The 19,918-nt window shown below is 50.4% G+C and overlaps 1 protein-coding gene across 7 annotated transcripts in view; it reads right to left on the bottom strand.

Moving 5' to 3' along the window:
* The window catches only part of KHK (ketohexokinase), a 217,064-nt gene that overhangs the window by 53,999 nt on the left and 143,147 nt on the right, over window positions 1–19,918 (bottom strand). For all 7 annotated transcript variants that reach the window (XM_068279784.1, XM_068279785.1, XM_068279783.1 and 4 more), the window contains 4 exons: window positions 14,001–14,073; window positions 13,757–13,903; window positions 10,724–10,812; window positions 4,764–4,921 (listed from right to left, as the gene is read on the bottom strand). In XM_068279784.1, coding sequence (XP_068135885.1) covers window positions 4,764–4,921; window positions 10,724–10,812; window positions 13,757–13,903; window positions 14,001–14,073 — 467 coding nt within the window. The remainder of the gene's footprint in view (window positions 1–4,763; window positions 4,922–10,723; window positions 10,813–13,756; window positions 13,904–14,000; window positions 14,074–19,918) is intronic.

The following is a 19,918-nucleotide window of genomic DNA, read 5'->3' as shown; positions in this document are numbered from 1 at the left end:
CCCATCTTCCTTTCCACAATCCATCCATAGACAGCAGAGACAGAGGATAACACACATTCCTCCATCTTCCTTCCCACAATCCATCCATAGACAGCAGAGACAGAGGATAACACACATTCCTCCATCTTCCTTCCCACAATCCATCCATAGACAGCAGAGACAGAGGATAACACACATTCCTCCATCTTCCTTTCTACAATCCATCCATAGACAGCAGAGACAGAGGATAACACACATTCCTCCATCTTCCTTTTCACAATCCATCCATAGACAGCAGAGACAGAGGATAACACACATTCCTCCATATTCCTTCCCACAATCCATCCATAGACAGCAGAGACAGAGGATAACACACATTCACCCATCTTCCTTTCTACAATCCATCCATAGACAGCAGAGACAGAGGATAACACACATTCCCCATCTTCCTTTCCACAATCCATCCATAGACAGCAGAGACAGAGGATAACACACATTCCTCCATCTTCCTTTCCACAATCTATCCATAGACAGCAGAGACAGAGGATAACACACATTCCTCCATCTTCCATCCCACACTCCATCCATAGACAGCAGAGACAGAGGATAACATACATTCCTCCATCTTCCTTCCCACAATCCATCCATAGACAGCAGAGACAGAGGATAACACACATTCCTCCATCTTCCTTCCCACAATCCATCCATAGACAGCAGAGACAGAGGATAACACACATTCCTCCATCTTCCTTTCCACAATCTATCCATAGACAGCAGAGACAGAGGATAACACACATTCCTCCATCTTCCTTCCCACAATCTATCCATAGACAGCAGAGACAGAGGATAACACACATTCCCCATCTTCCTTTCGGCAATCCATCCATAGACAGCAGAGACAGAGGATAACACACATTCCTCCATCTTCCTTTCCACAATCCATCCATAGACAGCAGAGACAGAGGATAACACACATTCCTCCATGTTACTTTCCACAATCCATCCATAGACAGCAGAGACAGAGGATAACACACATTCCTCCATCTTCCTTTCCACAATCTATCCATAGACAGCAGAGACAGAGGATAACACACATTCTTCCATCTTACTTTCCACAATCCATCCATAGACAGCAGAGACAGAGGATAACACACATTCCCCATATTCCTTCCCACAATCCATCCATAGACAGCAGAGACAGAGGATAACACACATACACTATCTTCCTTTCCACAATCTATCTATAGACAGCAGAGACAGAGGATAACACACATTCTTCCATCTTACTTTCCAAAATCTATCCATAGACAGCAGAGACAGAGGATAACACACATTCCCCATATTCCTTACCACAATCCATCCATAGACAGCAGAGCCAGAGGATAACACACATTCACCCATCTTCCTATCCACAATCCATCCATAGACAGCAGAGACAGAGGATAACACACATTCCTCCATCTTCCTTTCCACAATCCATCCATAGACAGCAGAGACAGAGGATAACACACATTCACCCATCTTCCTTTCCACAATCCATCCATAGACAGCAGAGACAGAGGATAACACACATTCCTCCATCTTCCTTTCCACAATCCATCCATAGACAGCAGAGACAGAGGATAACACACATTCCTCCATCTTCCTTCCCACAATCCATCCATAGACAGCAGAGACAGAGGATAACACACATTCCTCCATCTTCCTTTCTACAATCCATCCATAGACAGCAGAGACAGAGGATAACACACATTCCTCCATCTTCCTTTCCACAATATATCCATAGACAGCAGAGACAGAGGATAACACACATTCCTCCATCATCCTTTCCACAATCCATCCATAGACAGCAGAGACAGAGGATAACACACATTCCTCCATCTTCCTTCCCACAATCCATCCATAGACAGCAGAGACAGAGGATAACACACATTCCTCCATCTTCCTTTCTACAATCCATCCATAGACAGCAGAGATAGAGGATAACACACATTCCCCCATCTTCCTTTCCACAATCCATCCATAGACAACAGAGACAGAGGATAACACACATTCCTCCATCTTCCTTTCCACAATCCATCCATAGACAGCAGAGACAGAGGATAACACACATTCCTCCATCTTCCTTCCCACAATCCATCCATAGACAGCAGAGACAGAGGATAACACACATTCCTCCATCTTCCTTTCTACAATCCATCCATAGACAGCAGAGATAGAGGATAACACACATTCCCCCATCTTCCTTTCCACAATCCATCCATAGACAACAGAGACAGAGGATAACACACATTCCTCCATCTTCCTTTCCACAATCTATCCATAGACAGCAGAGACAGAGGATAACACACATTCCTCCATCTTACTTTCCACAATCCATTCATAGACAGCAGAGACAAAGGATAACGCACATTCCCCATCTTCCTATCCACAATCCATCCATAGACAACAGAGACAGAGGATAACACACATTCCCCATCTTCCTTTCCATAATCTATCCATAGACAGCAGAGACAGAGGATAACACACATTCCTCCATCTTACTTTCCACAATCCATCCATAGACAGCAGAGACAGAGGATAACACACATTCACCCATCTTCCTATCCACAATCCATCCATAGACAGCAGAGACAGAGGATAACATACATTCCCCATCTTCCTTTCCACAATCCATCCATAGACAGCAGAGACAGAAGATAACACACATTCCTCCATCTTCCCACAATCCATCCATAGACAGCAGAGACAGAGGATAACACACATTCTTCCATCTTACTTTCCACAATCCATCCATAGACAGCAGAGACAGAGGATAACACACATTCCCCATATTCCTTCCCACAATCCATCCATAGACAGCAGAGACCGAGGATAACACACATTCACCCATCTTCCTTTCCACAATCCATCCATAGACAGCAGAGACAGAGGATAACACACATTCCTCCATCTTCCTTTCCACACTCAATCCATAGACAGCAGAGACAGAGGATAACACACATTCCTCTATGTTAATTTCCACAATCCATCCACAGACAGCAGAGACAGAGGATAACACACATTCCTCCATCTTCCTTTCCACAATCCATCCATAGACAGCAGAGACAGAGGATAACACACATTCCTCCATGTTACTTTCCACAATCCATCCATAGAAAGCAGAGACAGAGGATAACACACATTCCTCCATCTTCCTTTCCACAATCTATCCATAGACAGCAGAGACAGAGGATAACACACATTCTTCCATCTTACTTTCCACAATCCATCCAGAGACAGCAGAGACAGAGGATAACACACATTCCCCATATTCCTTCCCACAATCCATCCATAGACAGCAGAGACAGAGGATAACACACATACACTATCTTCCTTTCCACAATCTATCCATAGACAGCAGAGACAGAGGATAACACACATTCTTCCATCTTACTTTCCACAATCTATCCATAGACAGCAGAGACAGAGGATAACACACATTCCCCATATTCCATCCCACAATCCATCCATAGACAGCAGAGACAGAGGATAACACACATTCACCCATCTTCCTATCCACAATCCATCCATAGACAGCAGAGACAGAGGATAACACACATTCCTCCATCTTCCTTTCCACAATCCATCCATAGACAGCAGAGACAGAGGATAACACACATTCACCCATCTTCCTTTCCACAATCCATCCATAGACAGCAGAGACAGAGGATAACACACATCCCTCCATCTTCCTTTCCACAATCCATCCATAGACAGCAGAGACAGAGGATAACACACATTCCTCCATCTTCCTTCCCACAATCCATCCATAGACAGCAGAGACAGAGGATAACACACATTCCTCCATCTTCCTTTCTACAATCCATCCATAGACAGCAGAGACAGAGGATAACACACATTCCTCCATCTTCCTTTCCACAATCTATCCATAGACAGCAGAGACAGAGGATAACACACATTCCTCCATCTTCCTTTCCACAATCCATTCATAGACAGCAGAGACAAAGGATAACACACATTCCTCCATCTTCCTTTCCACAATCCATCCATAGACAGCAGAGACAGAGGATAACACACATTCCTCCATCTTCCCACAATCCACTCATAGACTGCAGAGACAGAGGATAACACACATTCCTCCATATTCCTTCCCACAATCCATCCATAGACAGCAGAGACAGAGGATAACACACATTCACCCATCTTCCTATCCACAATCCATCCATAGACAGCAGAGACAGAGGATAACATACATTCCCCATCTTCCTTTCCACAATCCATCCATAGACAGCAGAGACAGAAGATAACACACATTCCTCCATCTTCCCACAATCCATCCATAGACAGCAGAGACAGAGGATAACACACATTCTTCCATCTTACTTTCCACAATCCATCCATAGACAGCAGAGACAGAGGATAACACACATTCCCCATATTCCTTCCCACAATCCATCCATAGACAGCAGAGACAGAGGATAACACACATTCCTCCATCTTCCTTTCTACAATCCATCCATACACAGCAGAGACAGAGGATAACACACATTCCCCATATTCCTTCCCACAATCCATCCATAGACAGCAGAGACAGAGGATAACACACATTCACCCATCTTCCTTTCCACAATCCATCCATAGACAGCAGAGACAGAGGATAACACACATTCCCCATCTTCCTTCCCACACTCCATCCATAGACAGCAGAGACAGATTAAAACACCACCCCCAGTAGGAAGTAGGAACCATTTTCGAGGATGGTTCAGAAGTAGTACACTGACCTTTACACAAGGCAAAAATGACGGAAGCATTAAAGGTATCTCCGGCTCCCAGCGTGTCCACAATAGTCTCTGGGGGGAAGGATGGAGAATGGATCACCTGTCCATCTGGGCCCACAGCATCTGCTCCTTCATCAGCCCAAGCACACACCACATGGGCCCTGCAGAGACAGAGAGAGGGTGAGGGGCGTACACCACATGGGCCCTGAAGAGACAGAGGGAGGAGGGTACACACCACATGGGCCCTGCAGAGACAGAGAGAGGGTGAGGGGCGTACACCACATGGGCCCTGAAGAGACAGAGGGAGGGGGGTACACACCACATGGGCCCTGCAGAGACAGAGAGAGGATGAGGGGCACACACCACATGGGCCCTGCAGAGACAGAGGGAGGGCGAGGGGCACACACCACATGGGCCCTGCAGAGACAGAGGGAGGGTGAGGGGCACACACCACATGGGCCCTGCAGAGACAGAGGGAGGGCGAGGGGCACACACCACATGGGCCCTGCAGAGACAAAGGGAGGGCGAGGGGCACACACCACATGGGCCCTGCAGAGACAGAGGGAGGGTGAGGGGCACACACCACATGGGCAATGCAGAGATAGAGGGAGGGTGAGGGGCGTACACCACATGGGCCCTGCAGAGACAGAGGGAGGGTGAGGGGCACACACCACATGGGCCCTGCAGAGATAGAGGGAGGGTGAGGGGCGTACACCACATGGGCCCTGCAGAGACAGAGGGAGGGTGAGGGGCACACACCACATGGGCCCTGCAGAGACAGAGGGAGGGCGAGGGGCACACACCACATGGGCCCTGCAGAGACCGAGGGAGGGTGAGGGGCACACACCACATGGGCCCTGCAGAGACAGAGAGAGGGTGAGGGGCGCACACCACATGGGCCCTGCAGAGACAGGGGGAGGGTGAGGGGCGCACACCACATGGGCCCTGCAGAGACAGAGGGAGGGTGAGGGGCGCACACCACATGGGCCCTGCAGAGACAAAGGGAGAGGGGCACACACCACATGGGCCCTGCAGAGACAGAGGGAGAGTGAGGGGCACACACCACATGGGCCCTGCAGAGACAGAGGGAGGGCAAGGGGCACACACCACATGGGCCCTGCAGAGACAGAGGGAGGGTGAGGGGCACACACCACATGGGCCCTGCAGAGATAGAGGGAGGGTGAGGGGCGTAAACCACATGGGCCCTGCAGAGACAGAGGCAGGGTGAGGGGCACACACCACATGGGCCCTGCAGAGACAGAGGGAGGGTGAGGAGCGTACACCACATGGGCCCTGCAGAGACAGAGGGAGGGGGGTAAACACCACATGGGCCCTGCAGAGATAGAGGGATAGTGAGGGGCACACACCACATGGGCCCTGCAGAGACAGAGGGAGGGTAAGAGGCACACACCACATGGGCCCTGCAAAGACAGAGGGAGGGGGGTACACACCACATGGGCCCTGCAGAGACAGAGGGAGGGTGAGGGGCACACACCACATGGGCCCTGCAGAGACAGAGGGAGGGTGAGGGGCACACACCACATGGGCCCTGCAGAGATAGAGGGAGGGTGAGGGGCACACACCACATGGGCCCTGCAGAGACAGAGAGAGGGTGAGGGGCACACACCACATGGGCCCTGCAGAGACAGAGGGAGGGTGAGGGGCGCACACCACATGGGCCCTGCAGAGATAGAGGGAGGGTGAGGGGCGTACACCACATGGGCCCTGCAGAGACAGAGGGAGGGTGAGGGGCACACACCACATGGGCCCTGCAGAGACAGAGAGAGGGTGAGGGGCACACACCACATGGGCCCTGCAGAGACAGAGGGAGAGGGGCACACACCACATGGGCCCTGCAGAGATTGAGGGAGGGTGAGGGGCACACACCACATGGGCCCTGCAGAGACAGAGGGAGGGCGAGGGGCGCACACCACATGGGCCCTGCAGAGACAGAGGGAGGGTGAGGGGCGCACACCACATGGGCCCTGCAGAGATAGAGGGAGGGTGAGGGGCGCACACCACATGGGCCCTGCAGAGATAGAGGGAGGGGCGTACACCACATGGGCCCTGCAGAGACAGAGAGAGGGTGAGGGGCACACACCACATGGGCCCTGCAGAGACAGAGAGAGGGTGAGGGGCGTATACCACATGGGCCCTGCAGAGACAGAGTGAGGGTGAGGGGCACACACCACATGGGCCCTGCAGAGACAGAGAGAGGGTGAGGGGCGCACACCACATGGGCCCTGCACAGACAGAGGGAGGGTGAGGGGCACACACCACGTGGGCCCTGCAGAGACAGAGGGAGGGCGAGGGGCGCACACCACATGGGCCCTGCAGAGACAGAGGAAGGGTGAGGGGTACACACCACATGGGCCCTGCAGAGACAGAGGGAGGGTGAGGGTTAGGGTCTCGTACCCTTGGTGCACACGCGGGTACATCACACACATACATATAGGGTAAGAGGAAGGCCATGTACCCTTGGTGCACACGCGGGTACATCACACACATACATATAGGGTAAGAGGAAGGCCATGTACCCTTGGTGCACACGCGGGTACATCACACACATACATATAGGGTAAGAGGAAGGCCATGTACCCTTGGTGCACATGCGGGTACATCACACACATACATATAGGGTAAGAGGAAGGCCATGTTCCCTTGGTGCACACGCGGGTACGTCACACACATACATATAGGGTAAGAGGAAGGCCATGTACCCTTGGCGCACACGTGGGTACATCACACACATACATATAGGGTAAGAGGAAGGCCATGTACCCTTGGCGCACACGCGGCTACATCACACACACATACATATAGGGTAAGAGGAAGGCCATGTACCCTTGGCGCACACGCGGGTACGTCACACACATACATATAGGGTAAGAGGAAGGCCATGTACCCTTGGTGCACATGCGGGTACATCACACACATACATATAGGGTAAGAGGAAGGCCATGTACCCTTGGCGCACACGCGGCTACATCACACACACATACATATAGGGTAAGAGGAAGGCCATGTACCCTTGGTGCACACGCGGCTACATCACACACACACACATATAGGGTAAGAGGAAGGCCATGTACCCTTGGTGCACACGCGGGTACATCACACACATACATATAGGGTAAGAGGAAGGCCATGTACCCTTGGTGCACACGCGGGTACATCACACACATACATATAGGGTAAGAGGAATGCCATGTACCCTTGGTGCACACGTGGGTACATCACACACATACATATAGGGTAAGAGGAATGCCATGTACCCTTGGTGCACACGCGGGTACGTCACACACATACATATAGGGTAAGAGGAAGGCCATGTACCCTTGGTGCACACGTGGGTACATCACACACATACATATAGGGTAAGAGGAAGGCCATGTACCCTTGGTGCACACGCGGGTACATCACACACATACATATAGGGTAAGAGGAAGGCCATGTACCCTTGGCGCACACGCGGGTACATCACACACATACATATAGGGTAAGAGGAAGGCCATGTACCCTTGGTGCACACGCGGGGACATCACACACATACATATAGGGTAAGAGGAAGGCCATGTACCCTTGGTGCACACGCTGGTACATCACACACATACATATAGGGTAAGAGGAAGGCCATGTACCCTTGGTGCACACGCGGGTACATCACACACATACATATAGGGTAAGAGGAAGGCCATGTACCCTTGGTGCACACGCGGGTACATCACACACATACATATAGGGTAAGAGGAAGGCCATGTACCCTTGGTGCACACGCGGGTACATCACACACATACATATAGGGTAAGAGGAAGGCCATGTACCCTTGGTGCACACGCGGGTACATCACACACATACATATAGGGTAAGAGGAAGGCCATGTACCCTTGGCGCACACGTGGGTACATCACACACACATACATATAGGGTAAGAGGAATGCCATGTACCCTTGGTGCACACGCGGGTACATCACACACATACATATAGGGTAAGAGGAAGGCCATGTACCCTTGGCGCACACGTGGGTACATCACACACACATACATATAGGGTAAGAGGAAGGCCATGTACCCTTGGTGCACACGCGGGTACATCACACACATACATATAGGGTAAGAGGAAGGCCATGTACCCTTGGTGCACACGTGGGTACATCAAACACATACATATAGGGTAAGAGGAATGCCATGCACCCTTGGTGCACACGCGGGTACATCACACACATACATATAGGGTAAGAGGAAGGCCATGTACCCTTGGTGCACACGCGGGTACATCACACACATACATATAGGGTAAGAGGAATGCCATGCACCCTTGGTGCACACGTGGGTACATCACACACATACATATAGGGTAAGAGGAAGGCCATGTACCCTTGGTGCACACGCGGGTACATCACACACATACATATAGGGTAAGAGGAAGGCCATGTACCCTTGGTGCACACGCGGGTACATCACACACATACATATAGGGTAAGAGGAAGGCCATGTACCCTTGGTGCACACGCGGGTACATCACACACATACATATAGGGTAAGAGGAAGGCCATGTACCCTTGGTGCACACGTGGGTACATCACACACATACATATAGGGTAAGAGGAAGGCCATGTACCCTTGGCACACACGCGGGTACGTCACACACATACATATAGGGTAAGAGGAAGGCCATGTACCCTTGGCACACACGTGGGTACATCACACACATACATATAGGGTAAGAGGAAGGCCATGTACCCTTGGTGCACACGCGGGTACATCACACACATACATATAGGGTAAGAGGAAGGCCATGTACCCTTGGTGCACACGCGGGTACATCACACACATACATATAGGGTAAGAGGAAGGCCATGTACCCTTGGTGCACACGCGGGTACATCACACACATACATATAGGGTAAGAGGAAGGCCATGTATCCTTGGTGCACACGCGGGTACATCACACACATACATATAGGGTAAGAGGAAGGCCATGTACCCTTGGTGCACACGCGGGTACATCACACACATACATATAGGGTAAGAGGAATGCCATGCACCCTTGGTGCACACGTGGGTACATCACACACATACATATAGGGTAAGAGGAAGGCCATGTACCCTTGGTGCACACGCGGGTACATCACACACATACATATAGGGTAAGAGGAAGGCCATGTACCCTTGGTGCACACGTGGGTACATCACACACATACATATAGGGTAAGAGGAAGGCCATGTACCCTTGGTGCACACGCGGGTACATCACACACATACATATAGGGTAAGAGGAAGGCCATGTACCCTTGGTGCACACGCGGGTACATCACACACATACATATAGGGTAAGAGGAAGGCCATGTACCCTTGGTGCACACGCGGGTACGTCACACACATACATATAGGGTAAGAGGAAGGCCATGTACCCTTGGTGCACACGCGGGTACATCACACACATACATATAGGGTAAGAGGAAGGCCATGTACCCTTGGTGCACACGTGGGTACATCACACACATACATATAGGGTAAGAGGAAGGCCATGTACCCTTGGTGCACACGCGGGTACATCACACACATACATATAGGGTAAGAGGAAGGCCATGTACCCTTGGTGCACACGCGGGTACATCACACACATACATATAGGGTAAGAGGAAGGCCATGTACCCTTGGTGCACACGCGGGTACATCACACACATACATATAGGGTAAGAGGAAGGCCATGTACCCTTGGTGCACACGCGGGTACATCACACACATACATATAGGGTAAGAGGAAGGCCATGTACCCTTGGCGCACACGCGGGTACATCACACACATACATATAGGGTAAGAGGAAGGCCATGTACCCTTGGCGCACACGCGGGTACATCACACACATACATATAGGGTAAGAGGAAGGCCATGTACCCTTGGTGCACACGCGGGTACATCACACACATACATATAGGGTAAGAGGAAGGCCATGTACCCTTGGCGCACACGCGGGTACAGCCCGACCACCGCCTCAGCTGCAGAATTAAATCCCAAATATTTGGCTACATCTTTACTGACAAAGACCTGCAGAAAAACAGAGAGAAGTCAGCTCAGCAGACGAGGATCCAACACTGTAAGATTATACTGGGCAACAGTAGGCGGGGTCTTTCTCATATAGACTCCTTCTTACAGCCTATACTATATGTTACTTCCTTCAAGCTGCATGATATAGACTCCCTGTGTCTATGATGGTGTAGGCTCCTCCCTCTGGCCCTTATTATACAGACCCCTCCCTCTGGCCCATTTTAAAGACTCCTCCCTCTGTCCCTGATGGCTTAGGCTCCTCCCTCTGGCCTTCATTATACAGACTCTTCCCTTTGATCGATTGTACAGACTCCTCCTTCTGTCCCTGATGGTGTAGGCTCCTCCCCTGGCCCTGATTATGCAGACTCCACTCTCTGACTCTGATTACACATACTCCTCCTATTGTCCCTGATGGTGTAGGCTCCTCCCTCTGTCCCTGATGGTGTAGGCTCCTCCCTCTGGCACCAATTTCACAGACTCCCCCCTCTGTACCTGATGGTGTAGGCTCCTACCTCTGGCACCAATTTCACAGACACCTCCCTCTGTACCTGATGGTGTAGGCTCCTCCCGTGGCCCTGATTATGCAGACTCCACTCTCTGACCCTGATTACACAAACTCCTCCTATTGTCCCTGATGGTGTAGGCTCCTCCCTCTGGCACCAATTTCACAGACTCCCCCCTCTGTACCTGATGGTGTAGGCTCCTACCTCTGGCCCTGATTACACAGACTCTCCCCTCTGTACCTGATGGTGTAGGCTCCTCCCGTGGCCCTGATTATGCAGACTCCACTCTCTGACCCTGATTACACAAACTCCTCCTATTGTCCCTGATGGTGTAGGCTCCTCCCTCTGGCACCAATTTCACAGACTCCCCCCTCTGTACCTGATGGTGTAGGCTCCTACCTCTGGCCCTGATTACACAGACTCTCCCCTCTCACTGACTGGACAGACTCCTCCCTCTTTCCCTGATGGTGTAGGCTCCTCCCTCTGGCACTGATGATTTAGGCTCTTCCCTCTGGCCCTACTGGTTTAGGCTCCTCCCTCTATCCCTGATGGTATACGTCACTGCCACAGATGAAATAACACATACAGAGGCTAATGCAAGCCATGTTTTAGTTTGACAGTCTGGTCACATTACTGACCTTATAAGATAACGGCCATGTCACCACATCTGCACTGATTGTTGCAGACTAGCGGTCATCTGCTGTTCAGAAACTCAAATGGTCACTGACCAGAGACTGTCTTTTTACTGTGTTTTGTATGGAGAAATCTTCAAAGTACTAGTAGTGTGTGTGCTCTTCCCAAGATGTCCTACCAGAAGATGGTACAGAGATCTCCCCATGTAATGGTATGGAGATCTCCTTACCAGATCACTAGAAGATGTAGAGATGTCCTTACCAGGTCACTAGAAGATGGTACAGGGATCTAATTACCAGATCACCAGAAGATGTATAGAGAGGTCCTTACCAGATCACCAGAAGCATGGTACAGACATCTAATTACCAGATCACCAGAAGAAGCATAGAGATGTCCTTACCAGATCACCAGAAGGATGGTACACAGATCTAATTACCAGATCACTAGAAGATGTATAGAGACGTCCTTACTAGATCACCAGAAGATGGCACAGAGATCTCCCCATGTAATGGTATAGAGATCTGCTTACCAGATCACCAGAAGGTGTATAGAGATGTCCTTACCAGATCACCAGAAGGATGGTACACAGATCTAATTACCAGATCACTAGAAGATGTATAGAGGCGTCCTTACCAGATCACCAGAAGATGGCACAGAGATCTCCCCATGTGATGGTATAGAGATCTCCTTACCAGATCACCAGAAGATGGCACAGGTATCTCCCCATGTCATGGTATAGAGATCTCCTACCAGATCACTGGAAGATAATACAGAGATTTCTATTATGTGATGACACAATGATCTCCTTACCAGATCACCAGAAGATGGTACAGAGATATCCCCTATATGATGGTATAGATAGCTGCTTACCAGATCACCAGAAGATGGTACAGATATCTCCCCATGTGATGGTATAGAGATCTCCTTGCCAGATCACCAGAGGATGGTACAGAGATCTCCCCCATGTGATGGTATACTGTAGATATCTGCTTACCTGATCACCAGAAGGTGGTACAGAGATCTCCCCTATGTGATGGTATAGAGATCTGCTTACCAGATCACCAGAAGATGGTACAGAGATCTCTCCCATGTGATGGTATAGAGATCTCCTTACCAGATCGCCAATATATGGTACAGAGATCTCCCCATTTGATGGTATAGAGATCTGCTTACCAGATCACCAGAAGATGGTACAGAGATCTCCCCATGTGATGGTATAGAGATCTGCTTGCCAGATCACCAAAAGGTGGTACAGAGATCTCCCCCCGTGATGGTATAGATATCGGCTTACCAGATCACCAGAAGATGGTACAGAGATCTCCCCCATGTGATGGTATAGAGATCTTCTTACCAGATCACCAGAAGATGGTACAGATATCTCCCCCATGTTATGGTATAGAGATCTCTTTACCAGATCACCAGAAGATAGTACAGAGATCTCCCCCAAGGTGATGGTATAGAGATTTCCATACCAGATCACTAGAAGATGGTACAGAGATCTCCCCCATGTGATGGTATAGATATTGGCTTAACAGATTACCAGAAGATGGTATAGAGATCTCACCATGTGATGGTATAGAGATCTCCTTACCAGATCACCAGAAGATGGTACAGAGATCTCCCCATGTGATGGTATAGAGATCTGCTTACCAGATCAGCAGAAGATGGTACAGAGATCTCCTCAAGTGATGGTATACTATAGATATCTGCTGTGCTTACCAGATCACCAGATTGTACAGAGATCTCCTTAATAGATCTCTGGAAGATAATATAGGGATTTCTGATATGTAACACAATGATCTCCTTACCAGATCTCCATGCTGGAATAGCTGGAAGAGTTCCTCACGCTCCTTCTCGATCTCCACTGATATGGTTATTCTCTGGTCAGCTGGGCAGTTGTTGTTGTGTTCTTCCACTCTCTGGATCATCTTGACTTGGTCACCAGCGTTTCTGCCCTGATATATCACATGATGGATATATGTATGGTTATTGTGCCTCCGCCTCCAGAAGTCTGCTCTATAATACTTGGCAGTCTCTATTGCTCTCACTCACCTCCCAGTGGATCCATCTAAATGGAGAAAGGTCCACTTTCTGGAAGTCCTCTGCTGAGACATCAGGCAGATTCCTGTGGAAAGTGAGGCGGAACATGTAGCAATGCCCGTGCCTGCAATAGTTCATTTACTAAATGAGCAGAGGAATCACACATCACTCATACTGCAGATAGGACTCACCCCTCCAGCATTCTCCAGGATCACTGACACCAGGACATGAGCAGAGGGGTCACACATCATACTGCAGATAGGACTCACCCCTCCAGCATCCTCTAGGATCACTGACACCAGGACATGAGCAGAGGGGTCACACATCATACTGCAGATAGGACTCACCCCTCCAGCATCCTCCAGGGTCACTGACACCAGGACATGAGCAGAGGGGTCACACATCATTCATACTGCAGATAGGACTCACCCCTCCAGCATTCTCCAGGGTCACTGACACCAGGACATGAGCAGAGGAGTCACACATCACTCATACTGCAGATAGGACCCACCCCTCCAGCATTCTCCAGGGTCACTGACACCAGGACATGAGCAGAGGAGTCACACATCATACTGCAGATAGGACTCACCCCTCCAGCATCCTCCAGGATCACTGACACCAGGACATGAGCAGAGGAGTCACACACCATTCATACTGCAGATAGGACTCACCCCTCCAGCATTCTCCAGGATCACTGACACCAGGGCATGAGGGGAGGAGTCACACATCATACTGCAGATAGGACTCACCCCTCCAGGATCCTCCAGGATCACTGACACCAGGACATGAGCAGAGGAGTCACACATCATTCATACTGCAGATAGGACTCACCCCTCCAGCATTCTCCAGGGTCACTGACACCAGGACATGAGCAGAGGAGTCACACATCATACTGCAGATAGGACTCACCCCTCCAGGATCCTCCAGGATCACTGACACCAGGACATGAGCAGAGGAGTCACACATCATACTGCAGATAGGACTCACCCCTCCAGCATCCTCCAGGATCACTGACACCAGGACATGAGCAGAGGGGTCACACATCACTCATACTGCAGATAGGACTTACCCCTCCAGCATTCTCCAGGGTCACTGACACCAGGACATGAGCAGAGGAGTCACACATCATACTGCAGTTAGGACTCACCCCTCCAGCATCCTCCAGGATCACTGACACCAGGACATGAGCAGAGGAGTCACACATCATACTGCAGATAGGACTCACCCCTCCAGCATTCTCCAGGGTCACTGACACCAGGGCATGAGCAGAGGAGTCACACATCATACTGCAGATAGGACTCACCCCTCCAGCATTCTCCAGGGTCACTGACACCAGGACATGAGCAGAGGAGTCACACATCATACTGCAGATAGGACTCACCCCTCCAGCATTCTCCAGGATCACTGACACCAGGGCATGAGCAGAGGAGTCACACATCATACTGCAGATAGGACTCACCCCTCCAGCATTCTCCAGGGTCACTGACACCAGGACATGAGCAGAGGGGTCACACATCACTCATACTGCAGATAGGACTCACCCCTCCAGCATCCTCCAGGATCAATGACACCAGGACATGAGCAGAGGGGTCACACATCATACTGCAGATAGGACTCACCCCTCCAGCATTCTCCAGGATCACTGACACCAGGACATGAGCAGAGGAATCACGCATCATACTGCAGATAGGACTCACCCCTCCAGCATTCTCCAGGATCACTGACACCAGGGCATGAGCAGAGGAGTCACACATCATACTGCAGATAGGACTCACCCCTCCAGCATTCTCCAGGATCACTGACACCAGGACATGAGCAGAGGAGTCACACACCATTCATACTGCAGATAGGACTCACCCCTCCAGCATCCTCCAGGAACACTGACACCAGGACATGAGCAGAGGAGTCACACATCAGACTGCAGATAGGACTCACCCCTCCAGGATCCTCCAGGATCACTGACACCAGGACATGAGCAGAGGAGTCACACATCACTCATACTGCAGATAGGACCCACCCCTCCAGCATTCTCCAGGATCACTGACACCAGGACATGAGCAGAGGAGTCACACATCATACTGCAGATAGGACTCACCCCTCCAGCATTCTCCAGGATCACTGACACCAGGGCATACTCATACTGCAGATAGGACTCACCCCTCCAGCATTCTCCAGGATCACTGACACCAGGGCATGAGCAGAGGAGTCACACATCATACTGCAGATAGGACTCACCCCTCCAGCATCCTCCAGGGTCACTGACACCAGGACATGAGCAGAGGAGTCACACATCATACTGCAGATAGGACTCACCCCTCCAGCACCCTCCAGGATCACTGACACCAGGACATGAGCAGAGGAGTCACACATCACTCATACTGCAGATAGGACGCACCCCTCCAGCATTCTCCAGGGTCACTGACACCAGGACATGAGCAGAGGAGTCACACATCACTCATACTGCAGATAGGACGCACCCCTCCAGCATTCTCCAGGGTCACTGACACCAGGACATGAGCAGAGGAGTCACACATCATACTGCAGATAGGACTCACCCCTCCAGCATCCTCCAGGATCACTGACACCAGGACATGAGCAGAGGAGTCACACATCACTCATACTGCAGATAGGACTCACCCCTCCAGCATTCTCCAGGATCACTGACACCAGGACATGAGCAGAGGGGTCACACATCATACTGCAGATAGGACTCACCCCTCCAGCATCCTCCAGGATCACTGACACCAGGACATGAGCAGAGGGGTCACACATCACTCATACTGCAGATAGGACTCACCCCTCCAGCATCCTCCAGGATCACTGACACCAGGACATGAGCAGAGGAGTCACACATCACTCATACTGCAGATAGGACTCACCCCTCCAGCATCCTCTAGGATCACTGACACAAGGACATGAGCAGAGGGGTCACACATCATACTGCAGATAGGACCCACCCCTCCAGCATCCTCCAGGATCACTGACACCAGGACATGAGCAGAGGGGTCACACATCATTCATACTGCAGATAGGACTCACCCCTCCAGCATCCTCCAGGGTCACTGACACCAGGACATGAGCAGAGGAGTCACACATCACTCATACTGCAGATAGGACTCACCCCTCCAGCATCCTCTAGGATCACTGACACAAGGACATGAGCAGAGGGGTCACACATCATACTGCAGATAGGACCCACCCCTCCAGCATCCTCCAGGATCACTGACACCAGGACATGAGCAGAGGGGTCACACATCATTCATACTGCAGATAGGACTCACCCCTCCAGCATCCTCCAGGGTCACTGACACCAGGACATGAGCAGAGGAGTCACACATCATTCATACTGTAGATAGGACTCACCCCTCCAGCATTCTCCAGGATCACTGACACCAGGGCATGAGCAGAGGGGTCACACATCATACTGCAGATAGGACTCACCCCTCCAGCATTCTCCAGGATCACTGACACCAGGACATGAGCAGAGGAGTCACACATCATACTGCAGATAGGACTCACCCCTCCAGCACCCTCCAGGATCACTGACACCAGGACATGAGCAGAGGAGTCACACATCATACTGCAGATATGACTCACCCCTCCAGCATCCTCCAGGGTCACTGACACCAGGACATGAGCAGAGGAATCACACATCATACTGCAGATAGGACTCACCCCTCCAGCATCCTCCAGGATCACTGACACCAGGACATGAGCAGAGGAGTCACACATCACTCATACTGCAGCTAGGACTCACCCCTCCAGCATCCTCCAGGGTCACTGACACCAGGACATGAGCAGAGGAGTCACACACCATTCATACTGCAGATAGGACTCACCCCTCCAGCATCCTCCAGGATCACTGACACCAGGACATGAGCAGAGGAGTCACACATCAGACTGCAGATAGGACTCACCCCTCCAGCATCCTCCAGGATCACTGACACCAGGACATGAGCAGAGGAGTCATACATCACTTATACTGCAGATAGGACTCACCCCTCCAGCATCCTCCAGGATCACTGACACCAGGACATGAGCAGAGGAGTCACACATCATACTGCAGATAGGACTCACCCCTCCAGCATCCTCCAGGATCACTGACACCAGGACATGAGCAGAGGAGTCACACATCACTCATACTGCAGATAGGACCCACCCCTCCAGCATCCTCCAGGATCACTGACACCGGGACATGAGCAGAGGAGTCACACATCATACTGCAGATAGGACCCACCCCTCCAGCATCCTCCAGGATCACTGACACCGGGACATGAGCAGAGGAGTCACACATCATACTGCAGATAGGACTCACCCCTCCAGCACCCTCCAGGATCACTGACACCAGGACATGAGCAGAGGAGTCACACATCATACTGCAGATAGGACTCACCCCTCCAGCATCCTCCAGGATCACTGACACCAGGACATGAGCAGAGGGGTCACACATCATTCATACTGCAGATAGGACTCACCCCTCCAGCATCCTCCAGGGTCACTGACACCAGGACATGCTAATCTGTTTCTTGGGGCATGGGAGGAGAGACACATCCACGATTTGGACAATCCTTTTAGGATGCACCTGAGGATGTGGTCCAGATATGTGGATGATGTCTTGGCCTTCTGGTCTGGAGATGTTCCAACCTTAATGGACTTTTTGAAGTATCTAAACACCAATGATATCAATATGTTGTTCACGATGGAATATTCCAGTGAGAAAATTTGCTTCCTGGATTTGGAACTCTTGATTGAAGAATGTGGAGTCGTGACAAGGGGTTATCGGAAACCGACGGCCTCTAACACGATCCTACATTCAGACAGCTACCATCCCTCTCATGTCACCAGATCATTTCCGTTTGGCCAGTTTCTGCGTTTACGCAGGAACAACACCAGACTGGACGATTTTGTTGAACAGGCCAACGAACTAAAGTCACGTTTGTTGTTAAGAGGCTACGACAGTGTGGCCCTAGATTCAGCAATGAACGAAGCCTTGATAAGAGATAGGTTGGATTTAATCAATAGAAAAAAATATAATCCTAGCCATCAAAAGAAAGGACTAGGAGTTTTCACCTTTAAATACTCCCCAATGGAAAGAGAAATCAAAGATGTTATCAACAGGAATTGGTCTATCCTACTTCAGGATCCTATCCTTAAAGAATGTTTACCTTCCAAACCTCTTGTTGCGTTTAAGAAAGCACCCACAATTGGTGACCTCTTGGTCCATAGCGACTTCCGTGAGGGTCCTCACCGCACATGGCTGGATAACATTGCCTCCGCAGGCAACCACCGCTGCGGCTTTTGCAAAGCTTGTCGCCACATGAGAACGGGTGAGTCTTATCGACTCGGTCCTGTCCAATTCAAGGTCCCGTTCTTTGCCACCTGCAGAACGACTTTTGTCGTTTATGCATTATGGTGCCCTTGCCAGCGGTTTTACGTTGGCAAGACGACCAGAATGGTCAAAGATAGAATCTTGGAGCATGTACGCCTGCTCCCAAAAGGGAAGGGCTGTCCCAGGATAGTTGACCATATGGCCACGGCACACAATTCTGATCCAAACCTACTCTCTTTTGCTTGCGTGGACCTCTGTAATCTTCCCCGCAGAGGTGGCAATAGAAAGAAGCTACTTTTGAGACTAGAAGCCAAGTGGATCTTCAGGACGGACGCTATGGGCCCTTTGGGTCTCAACGATTACGTTGATTTGGCCTGCTTCCTGGACCCCTAGGTCTCTCCTACTTGGGGTTTTTCAGTCTGTCTCCTACTCTGTTCTCTACCTTATACATCATGACTGCAGTTTTGTACTATAAATTTCTAATGGGTTTTTAGGCTTATATTTTTGTATTTTTATACGCAGTTATATGCAAATATATTTATATACATTTTTGTATTAGTCTTCTAATTAAGGTTTATAATATGCAGTCATGATGTCATCT

Source organism: Hyperolius riggenbachi, chromosome 4 (assembly GCF_040937935.1).
Source record: "Hyperolius riggenbachi isolate aHypRig1 chromosome 4, aHypRig1.pri, whole genome shotgun sequence".
In the NCBI taxonomy this organism is placed as follows: Eukaryota; Metazoa; Chordata; class Amphibia; order Anura; family Hyperoliidae; genus Hyperolius; species Hyperolius riggenbachi.
Note: the sequence above shows the minus strand (reverse complement) of the source record. Positions and strands in the feature narration are given on the sequence as shown.